This window comes from Anopheles merus, chromosome 3L, assembly GCF_017562075.2.
Source record: "Anopheles merus strain MAF chromosome 3L, AmerM5.1, whole genome shotgun sequence".
In the NCBI taxonomy this organism is placed as follows: Eukaryota; Metazoa; Arthropoda; class Insecta; order Diptera; family Culicidae; genus Anopheles; species Anopheles merus.
This window is the reverse complement of record NC_054085.1, coordinates 15,349,594-15,361,177: the sequence shown is the minus strand read 5'-3', so window position 1 is coordinate 15,361,177 and position 11,584 is coordinate 15,349,594. Positions and strand designations below refer to the sequence as shown.

General features: G+C 46.7%; 1 protein-coding gene across 1 annotated transcript; it reads right to left on the bottom strand.

The window, feature by feature from the left end:
- Window positions 1-1,087: 1,087 nt before the first annotated feature.
- LOC121600041 (CCAAT/enhancer-binding protein-like) lies at window positions 1,088-4,894 on the bottom strand. Its single transcript, XM_041928315.1, is given in 2 exon segments — window positions 1,088-3,502; window positions 3,505-4,894. Coding segments are annotated over 2 exon segments (1,365 nt in total). The 5' UTR covers window positions 4,273-4,894; the 3' UTR covers window positions 1,088-2,905.
- Window positions 4,895-11,584: the final 6,690 nt, after the last annotated feature.

Sequence of the window (11,584 nt, the reverse complement as noted above, 5' to 3'; positions counted from 1 at the left end):
GTGTGCTTATGTAGAGTTGTTTGTCTCGATTAATATTCAGCTAACTACAAAAAAGGTTGTTTGCCATCACAAGCTGAGAAGAAAGGTGGTGTGGGTGTTTGTGTTTTATGTGTGTATGTGTGTGTGTGTGTGTTACAGGTATGGGATTACACAGATTTCAATGTTCCATGCTATCAACTTAACAGAGACCACTTGCTGCTGCCGAACGGTTGCTGTCACCCATTTTTAAACCCTACCATTACGCTAAACTGGGCGTACTAGAACGCATCCACCGCACATTTCGCAAACTGTGATGGAATATCTGTCCAATTGATACTCAACAAGGAATCGCAAAAGGGAGAGAGAAAAACACAAATTAAATTAACAATCATGCTACAAAACGATCATCATCATGTTGAGAGTGAAGAAAATCTGTGGGTGCATCGCTTGCTCGCTCACTCTCGTTCTCTTTATACAATATTTGGGGTGCAGGAGATGACTAAGACTAACTCTGTCTGGTAACTTATCGTTTCGGCTCGTAGGACGCACGGTTCACCTACTTAAACACAACCAGTGCACCTCATCAGTTTCATAACTTATCTTCGGTTTCATTGTTTCTAGTTTTCACCCCTTGATTCACCGTTTTGCTCTGTTCCCTTTTTGATACAAGCGCACCAAGAACTCTCATGCACACAGTGACCATTGTGGTGCGATTGTGGGGCCTCTGGGGCCATGCCGATTCGCTTCCGCTTTCACTTTCACACCTTCGCGCGTTTTCATTTTTCTAGACATTTAAATATTCACTCCACTTATCGATTGGGTTCAGTACGATCGCTTCAGTATCGGTTATTTTAGCTCTTGCCGGTGGTCTCATTTTCGTCGCTCCCCTTCGTTCGCTCGCTGGGTCGCGCGCGATCGGGATAATTCGATCACCCAATATTCTAATCACGCGTTCGGTTAACACAGAACAATGTCAGACACTTGCCTACTCGACTTCCTAGCTCGACGTTATTACGGGTTTTAAGTTCTTAGGTTTTTGATACGCACATTGGTAACAATAGTTCGATAAGTTGAGGTTGTGTGCTCGCTTTTCCTTTCTTTTTTTTGCGATATGTATATGTGTGTGGTTCAATATTTACATAACTGGTTCATTGTGTCTAACATTTGTGAGGAAAATTATGGAAGGTGGTGTGGTTGCGAAAGTCTACAAAACGATGTCTTTTGGTTTAGTTCGGGAAAGTACTAGATGCGGAGTAGTTAAAATAAGTTAGGTAAAAGAGGAAAAACAATGAATGAATAAGAACAAGAAAAGGTAGAAAGAAACAGTGTGCGAACAAGATAGTAAAAGAAGATTCTTGACAAATGATTGGAGAGAGTATTTTAGTGCAACAAGCTTTTAGTTAGTTATGAAAATGAAAAGATGAGAGGAAAAAATAGATTTCAGGTAAATTTCAATTAAAGGTAAATTTCAGAAGGAAAAGTAGAAAAGGATCAACGAAAAACATTAGAAACAGAGTAGTTGAATGAAAGAAGTCCGAACAATAAGATAATAGAATGAAACAACAAATCATGAATGAAAAGTAGAAAAAGAAACAAAAGAATTGTGTAAATGATTGTTGGAAGAGAAAAGGAAAAGATGAATACAGGAATGTGGAAAAAGAAAATCAAATTTTGTTTGAAACATCTGCAAAGATGCAACAACAGAAATAGAAAAAGCAGAGTGAAGAGAAATATGAAATAGGAAAAACACTAAAAGAATTACAGGAACATCAGTCTTAAGGGTGGAAACATTAACCTGTAGCTTATAACGTGTTACAAGTACACCACAAACAGTAATTGGAGATGAAGATACAGGAAGAAAAAGAAAGAAAAGGAAGTAGAACAGTGTTTTAGTTTAATTTTGTAAAAAAGTAGTTTGTATTTTGACCGTTTTCGTAGCAGACGTATCTGCCCTGACTCTGGATGAACGCAAACGAACGAATAAAGCACACTACACTACATACAGCTTAACCATGAAACTAAAGAACAAATTTACAAAAAAAAAGAAAACGAAAGGAAACATTTCCATCAAGTCTTATCTACAACCAGCGATACCAAAAGGGTGTGTGTGTGTATGTTTCTTGTGAATCTTTGTGCAAAAAGTAGTACTTAAGTAGGTATTGTGTCGAACGATTTGTTTCATCGGTCGCTGTACGTCAGTAGAGAGAGAAAGAGAGATAGATATATAACTGTATGTATGCTACATTCGTCCCTGTTCCCCTGTCCACCCAATTGCTCCGCAATGCAATGCACTCAGCGAATGCATCCTCTTCTATACACAACAAAAAAAAAACGGCAATAATTATAATAACATTAATAACGTCGCAGTAGCAAATAAACACGAATATCTTAAACGCTATGTACAGGTATTTAAGTTCCTTTCGAATTGCTTCACGTTCACTGCTCTAGCTGTCACAAGAGTGTATGTGTGTGTTTGTGCTATTGTTTTTCCGGTGAGTAGCTGCCTGCGGTCGAATCGAATTCGGGATTGTCCCCCCACCGAAATTTCGCTTCCCCATTTTCGCCTTCCTTACATTTGCGCCGTCTTTGTGTGTCTTCGTTTGACTCCATTCTACGTCCCGAGTTGGGGCGAAAGAATATCCTGCGAGCCTAACTTGTCTTTGGTTCGTGTGTGTTTGTGTGTATTATGTGTACAAAACGCAACGTAGAATGGACAATGGGTAGCTAATACAGGGGACATCTCCGACCGTACCATACTGGACTGCTGCTGCTGCTGCTGCTGCTGCTGCTGCTGTGGGCTGTTTGGGAGGAAAAGTGAGATGTAACCCAGGATGCAATGCAGCAGTCCTCGGCTCTGGACCGACCAAAAAAACAAAAAGCAGCGGACAACGATTCCCCGAAACGCTTCACCCAAAAGCGCACCAAATCACATGTGGTCGCCCATGTTGGACAGGTTCAGCGCGCTGCGACAGATCTGGTTGATCTCCGGGTTGCTGTGGTTCATCAGGTGCATGTACAGCTGCTTGTACAGCGCGATCTCGTTGTTCTTCTCCTCGATCTTGCGTATCAGCACGTCCTTCTCCTTCAGCAGCGTCTTCACCTTTTCCTCGACCTCGCGCGACCGCACCTTCGCCTTTTCGCGCGACTTCCGCACCGCGATGTTGTTCCGCTCGCGCCGCCTCCGGTACTCGTCCGTGCCCTTGTCCACCACCTTTTGCTGCGTTTTGCGCCCCACGTGCGGCAGCATCTTGCTGTGCTTGGTCAGGTTGGCGAGATGGGCGGCGCCGGACAGATGCGGCAGCGCCTGATGGTGCAGCACGGTCGCGGGCGTTAGGCTGGAGAAGCTGTTACCGTTGCCGTTGGTGACGTAGCTGGGGGTGGTGCCGCCGCCACCGGACGCACCGAGCGCCCCGGGGACACCGTTGGGTGTTGCCGCGCCACCACCACCGCCACCGGCCCCCGGCAGCCCCGGGTACCCGTTGATGGTGCCCATAAACTGGGCGCCCCGGAGGCACCGTTCGCGAGCAGCTGCCGGCGGTACTCGTTCGGGTCGACGGGCTCCTCCTTGATGTTGGCCGAGTCGGCGGACGAGCCGACGGAGCTGTTCTCGTCGCTCGAGGTGCTGCCGTACGCGGCGCCCGTATGCACCGGCTGGGGCATGTAGGCGAGCGAGCGCTGGTAGCTGTTGCCACCGTTCGAGTGCTGCGAGAGCCGGGCCTGCTGGAGCTGGAGCGCCTTGGCGGCGGCCGTCTGCACGAGCGGGTTCGCCATCGTACCGTTGGTGCTGCCGACCGTCACCATCTCGGTGAAGATGCCGAGCGCTTCCGGGTCGCGGAACTGGTCGTCGATCAGGTGCTGCAGGTCGAGCGAGATCTCCTGGGACGTGAGCTCGTCCAGCTCGGACTGGGAGTACTGGATTTGCTGCAGCATCTGCTTGGACAGGAGGTTACCGTTGGAGAGCAGACCGCCGGACGCACCGTTGGTGGCGGCGTGCTGGCCGAGCTGCACCTGCTGCTGGGGCTGAACCTGCTGCTGCTGCTGCTGTTGGACCTGCTGCTGCTGGACCTGCTGCTGGACCTGCTGGTGCTGCTGCTGCTGCTGCTGCTGCTGCTGCTTCATCGCCAGCGTGTTCTGATTAATCGCGGTCGGTGAGTTGTTGTTGTTGTTGGTCGGCGAGGCCCCGTTGGCCGTGCCGTTCGCACCGTTCACGCTATTGTTCGCGGCCATCGTTAGCTTCTTGATATCACTGCGCACTTGGATTTGATTCGTATCGTACATTTGCGGCGATTCCATATTTTTGGCCCACTATTCACTCGCTCGTGCCAAGGGGTGGATACATAAAGAGGTGACGAGGGGTACACAAATTCACTCACCAGCACGTCGCACTTCTGCAGGCACAACACAAAATCATAGAATTATTGCACGATTTTTCTTCCGCTTTGCTGCTTTCCATTCACACAAACGCCACCAAATTGCACATTGGATTATGCTTCAATCTCTCTTCCACCAGCAATTGCACCTTAACCTTTCTCCAAAACACTGCAGACACGTGTCAGTCCTTCTTATTCTCTTTTTGTATAATATTTCACCTTTCCGATAGAACAACTGTATCAAGTTTGTTCAAACACTCACTGCACACGAAGACAAAACAATCGATTGCAACACTTTGGAACAATTAGGCACTTGTCACTAATCAAAACGATTTCATTTGTTGTAGATCCAGAAGTAGAAATAATCCATGATTCATTCAACTGTTCGCTGCGTTCGGCATCACCGCTGGCTGTTTGGCTGTGACAGGTAACAGCAGGGAAGCATTAACGGTCGTTTCGGGAAAGCGCGGAAAATTCTGCACCAGTGAAGAAAAAAAAAAACGCGCGACAAAATCCGCACATACACACCACGACCGCGGGCTACTTCGGGGGGGGGGGGGGGGCTAGCGCTTGTTTTGCCCCGGTCGGCCAGCTTTTTTTGCGAAAGATGTTGGTGGACGGTACACTTTCTTAAGACTGAAGTCTTAAGACTATGATGCAACTTGTTATATATTAACACACTGCTTCTTTCGCTTGTGCGCGCGCGTGTGTGTGTGTATGTTTGCGCGAGTGCGCTTGCCTGCTCACACACTCACTCACTCTCACTAGCGCTCTCACTTTCGATGTGCGCGCTCTCTCTCTCTCTCTCTTTCTTTTCTCTTTCTCGCGCTCTTGATGACTTTCCCGCTTAGTAGGCTGTGCGGTCGGTCGGTCGGGTGCAGCAGTGGTGGTAGTAGGTAACACTAACAGTAGGGGCTGGTGGTGGTGGTGACCCCACTCCGTTTTGGGGTGGACAGGGATGCACCAGTGTGTCCCGGTTTCGATCCTACCCCCTTCTTGGGGTGATTTACTACACGCTATCTCGGCACCACACGATCGCACCCGATCTCTGGCACGATCTGCTGCTGCTGCTGCGTGGGCTCTCCCGGAATCACGAAAGCGACGGGACCGGGGTGGGGGGAAGATCTGCTCAGTGAGGTTTCGTGATGCCGTGTCCCAAAACTGTGCCCAGCCGTGGGGAGCGAAACGTATGTGCGCGCGCGCGTGTACGATCGGTTGCGCTGTTTGAACGAGAGTGAGCCAACCGCTGCGGTGTAGCAACACGACTATCAAGCGCCAACCGCTCGGGTCCGCTCGGTTGAGACGCGACGCGAAATTCGCTCACACACGCACCCCAAAAAGCTCTCGCTCTCTCTCTCTCTCTCTCTCTCTCTCTTTCTCGTTGGTATCGGGCTTACCCTTTTCTGGGAACGGAGTGGTGCGCTAATCTTGAACCGTGAGCTGCCCGATGCGTGGTGGGAAAGTGAGAAATGGTCCAGCGTCCTCAGCATAGTTGGAGCAAGCGGTGGGCAAAATTGTGTTTGTGAAATATATGGCATCTTTTTTATTGAAGAGATTAAATTGAAAATTCATTGGGAGAGTAATATAGAGGTTATTTGAGCTACAGATATTATAGACGACTGATTTGAAATATTGTGCTAATTTAACACAGAACATTAAGCAGCGTTCCCAATTAACGATAAAACAAAACGTGGTATTTCTATTATTATTTGAAAGTCGTTTTTCATTGATCATACAAACAAAAGGTATAAAAAAAGGCAAATTACTAACATAGGGGCTCTTATTTTGACATTTCTTAGGACAAATTTCAAACAACTTCCCATAGTGTGATGGCGAACAAGCGGACGCCTGGTCACTCTCACTCTTGCCGGCCGTTCAGATAACGGCTGCCAACACCAGTATCCATTTTCACACACACATACACAAACACAGGTGGTTCCCGCGTTTCACCCTCTCCCCTTTCTAGTACCCACCTTGTGCTTAGAAATTACCATTCGGTTCCAAAAGTCAACCTGTACTACCACGACGTCATCGATTCGGTTTGGTGTGTTCGTCATTTGAGGCAGTTTCTCTCTTCGTGTGTCTCCCTGTACTTCTCTCTCTCTCTTTCTCTCATGAGCACATTACCACGCCGTGGAAACCCTTTCATAGTGGTATGATATAATCAAGCATTGTGGGAGATAGGGAGGTGGTTTGTAGGGAGGACATAAAGGGGTTTCCCGTTTAGATTCTCGTTGAATGCTGTGCTGTGCTGTTTGTGTGGCCCGTTTGGGCCTACGTTTTGGCGCCAGTTTTCTGACACTGCGCTACACAGGTAGATTTCACTTTCGTTCTGAGCGTTTCCTGTAGGCTTTGTACAAGCTTTTGGTTTTCCTAATACATATCTTATCCATTCGGTTGATTTCGTGCCCTTAATTTGCATTTTATTTAACCTACATAAATCTTTGAAGCAGCAGTTGGACGCAAATCGCCCGGAGCATGTTTACACTTTCTGCCACATTCCCACCCATTCAGTGCAAATAAAGAATGGACAGTGGTCAGCAAAAGATAAGACGCACATTCCATCCCTGCAGGGAAGTATGTACCGCTTCGTTTAGTCATCGTACGGGAGGTGACAGTGTGGAGCAAAACCAATTCTGTTTACCGTAGCATATCTTGCTGCACCTTAATTTGCACGATGATTGCTTATCGCGGGTCGCACGGCGATCGACCATTTGCGATCAGGTTTGCATGTGAGCATTGCTCAGCTTCACCCTCCCCAGTCTCAGGGTCCAGTTGAGCCCAGGGCGCAAGAATGCTTTCGTTTGTTCGATTCCTTTTCGCGGCGTAAAGCGCTTTCGCCCCACGAAGCTTGGGTCAATATTAGCACGCAGGTCGTCCCAGAAACAGGTCGCACCGATCAGTTTCTCCATGGAATTCTCTGCCCCTGTGACTGGCCCACTGTACCGTGTGTACCGTCAATTTCTTATCAGCCTGCACCAATAATCGGTTTTATTTGGTTTTGCTGATCAAAAACCGGAGCGGCGGGGGTACTGCGAGATGTAAACATGGCAGCGGAACGCTCCAGGTAGTTGTGAGTGTGATAGATTGAGAAAACCTGCAGAAACAGGGCACGGAGCAGGTGAGCCTACAGGTAACAATGCACAACAAAACACACACACACGCGTTGTAATCATTCATTGATTAGCGTGGCTGGTAAGCAGTTTTTTTTTGTCGGTCACGTCACCGATACGCGAACCGTCATAAAAACAAGTGACTCACGGCCAAAAACAATACGTAATGATTTGCTATCGCGAGGTTTATCGCATGACTCGTACCGGTAAGCATCTCCCCCCTTGTCAGGTACCGGTGCGAATCAGCTCTTATCACCGGAACTAAGTACGTCATTGACGTGTGCCAAAGGCAAGGTGGTGATGGTGGGAGCAGTTTGCAGCAAGGGGGACTGATTAAACACTTCGACACCAGCAGGTAGATGGTCAGGATTTGTCTATCATTTAAGACGCGTTTTTGTTTGTTATCGAGGCCGAGTCTTCACCGTTGTTCCGGTAATAATGTGGCGCATCCGGTCCGGCCTACGGAAGAAGGAGTTTGTAAGCTTGCAGGGATTGCGTTGACGTCACGTGGGAGAAGATTCATGTGAAATTCGTGGTATCTTTGGCACGATTCATTCTTGCTAAATTGTTTTGTTTTGAGTGGCTTTTTTTCCTTCTTGTTTCTTGTCGTGTGTGTGGGAAGTGTCTTATGATAAGGAAGCACGTGCGTTCTTGGCAGATAATGAGTTAAGGTCTTTGCTTTCGTGGGTAGTGTTGAACAGAGAGCTATGTCATGAACGTCTCTCAGTAGATTGAGAGCTCAAATTTTCGAAGAATTGTAGATCAATACAACAAAATCTAAACTTTTCAGAAAAAATGTGGCCCTTAAGAGACCACCATGTATTGTTGGAATCAAAACAATATTCAAATGTCAAGGCTTACAGATCACATAAGCCTCAAAATATATTTGAAGCCGTTGGATTAGGGATTTATTAAGTATTGAACTTTAAAGTCATTCTCAGAGATACAAAACGTTTTAATTATGCTTTAACCAGAGTTTCTTTATAGTATGGATACTATCTGGATGATTTCCAAAGATTGATAATGTAGTAATTTAACGTGTTTTGATTTCAAAGAGCAAATTTTCGACATCAGATGAGGTCTGCTCTGCTGTAATGAAAAATCTGCTCCTAGGGATTTTGATGTCCAGAGGTTGTCTTCAAAGACAATTCAGACTTCTTGAAAGATCCTATTGGCGATCAATAATGAAAGGCAACATCCAATAGTTAAATCACAAGACAGAGATGAAGAAGTCACTTAAAATGCATAGGTTGTCTATTGGAGTCAGATAGTAAAGACAAGCCATCGTCCTATGTAGGATAACATTTTTGTAATGTTCTCATTTAAATGATCTGCATGGTCTTACATGCATACTTACAACAATCGTGTAAAAAAGCTCCCGGGATTTACAAACCGACCCTTGCCTGCTATGTTTTTTCTTTGTATACTTATTGAGACGACCCATCCCGAAACCCGTTATGATCAGCGCTGTGCGAACGAGGCGCGATGCATTAGCACGATCGCGGACACAAAAAACTGGTTTGCTACCTCACCCCACGAAAGCCCACCATCACCAGCAGAGCACGCTCGAAGAAAACGAAAGTCGTGAAGAAAGCCGTGGAACGAAAGACGGCCCCAATGGCTCAGCAATGAAAATCACGGGGGCTCCGAAGAGGGTGTGTGTGTGTATGATGAAATGGGGCCATTTCTTTTTCAAGGTTAGACCCACGGCATGATGCGATGCTGGGCACCCGCACCCCTGGGCACACCTGAGCGAGCTCCCAAAGCCAGCGCCGTTTCGCTGTTTTCACTTTCGTTTCTTTCGCAGCACAGCTCCGATTTTCTCGCCCCTGTGAGTGTGTGATAATATCTGCAAGACGGGCAAAACTCATCTCACGGTGCTCGATGCGGCATCATTCAATCAGCCTCGGCTCAGACGAGGGAACCGATGGGGGTACACAAGGGGAACAAAGCCATCCCCGCCTTCCCTCGTGCAGCATATTTTCACGCCGGATCTGGGTCAATCTTTATGTAATTGTTATAACCTGTTGATTCGCGCCAGCCAGCCAGGCCAGGCCAGCAGATGGGGCAGATGAGCAGCAACAGAGCGCGTGTAGAGTCTGGTGGCGCTTTGGCGGTGTGCGCGAATCGGGTTGGAAGTTTAGAGCGCGAGTGGCCACATTACGTGATTCATGTCCTGTTTATTTTTGATTTCTCTTTCAGCATTCGCTTCCATCGCAGCCGAGAGACAAGTAGATACTGGCCCAACGAGGAGAGCGAGAAAGAGCGCTGTAAGAGTAAATAAACTATCATGGTCAGTGTGTCACAGCGTACGGATGTGCGCAGTGGAATGGCGGAAAACCGGGATATAGTCGCCATGGTGATAGTCGCCTTTTTCGCTTCCTCGTAACGTATTCGGAGATATTCGATCCTTTTTCGGGGACGTCGCTCCACGGTGGTGTTGGTTTTGAATGTCAGAGATAGGCTGTGGCGGCTGGGCGGGACCGTTTTTGTTTGGATGGGAATACCCATGATAGAGGAAAAACCTGATCGTGTCTTCCAGTTATTGTAAATGAAACGAGCTATATTATTGATTGTTGTGCCTTTATGATTCAATTTTGAGTTTTATTTTGTCCCCATTTCTAGCTGTGCTATGAGTTCGTAATCGCTCTATTCTAAAAGAAAAAAACTAGTTCATTGGAACAGTTGTCTATTAACTAGAAATATTTTAAAATAGGATCTAAATATCAAACTATACAACCAGGGGAATAACAGTCAATTACTCTCAAGTGCTGCTACTTAACCAGGAGGAGGGGGCTACCGACCCGGATTGGTTTCCAATCCAATCGGTAACGGCAACAACTCATCATCATCGCCAGGCTGCCGGAGGGTGCAGGACGCAGTTCAATTTAATAATGATTACCCACGAGAGTGGACCACGAGCACCTTGACTATCGGGTAAGTAGTAACGCGTGTCGGCAAAGAAATGGCATTGCTACCTTCCCCAACGTCTCGTCAGTGGGTTTGGAGTACATTAAACAAATTATTTCTGACACCGGATTTAGAGGGTGAGAGTGTCAATTGGTTGGAGCTAGATGGTGGTTTGGAAGGATTCAACCATTATTCAACACTTCTTAGTAGTGTTGTAGGGTGATTGGGGTTGATAGTTTTTTTTCCACGTGCAGGTGGGTCAGATACTAGGAATTGTTAATGAAATAGAAATCAAGACCCTTCATTGGGCGTTTCTGTTCGATATGCTTACCATTAGCGGGTCACACACAAATGACCTTTTAATGAGCTACATTCGGAAATTTGGGCGGGGGGCATTGAAGGAGGTTCTCATTTTCTAAGACAGACTGATGTTGTTTGACTGTTGTCTGTGCCTCGAATTGCTCAATCGAATGAAGTTATTAGGGAAAAATCGTTCCGGTAGAGATACATAAAATCACATTTTCAATGTTTTATACTCACAGATATTACCTAAGACTTCAAGACATAGAGATCTTACTCCAATAAATCTCTTCAAATCGAAATAAACCCTCATCTTAGAATACTTTCCAAACCAGTACGATCGTTTGCTATCAAATTCCTTTACCCTCTCCACTTGTGCCTTTCACTCTTGATTGGCGCTCTCGCGGTACCACGATCATCATCCTCCGTAGCGATCTAACTTTCGTCGATCACGTTTTCGGAATTGTTGTGGCCGCCGAGATGTCATATCGATTGAAAGACGCGAACCCAAACATCACGCCATTGGAACGTATTTTTAACGTGCACTTTGACTGGGGAACAAACAGGAACGAAGGGAGAACGTCGTCAAGGGCTAAAAAGGGAGACCCACACGGAGCGGTGTGAAACACTTGAATTGATTGTATCGCCAAAGGGATACGATCGCGTGATACGACGATGCGACCGGTTGCGTCACAGTCCCAACTTCAAGCGCGTCGATCACGCGGCACAGTTCAAGGAAGGGCAAGCGATGTGGGTTTTGACGATAGTCGTAGAAGAGAAAAGAATTCTCTTTTTTTTGTGAGAGATTCAAAATATTTAAATGTTCATAGCATAATTTGCATGACTGGTTCTGTCAACTTCGAAAGCAAGGGCTGTAAGACTAAAGCAAATCAAGCGAACTGCACCCAGCGC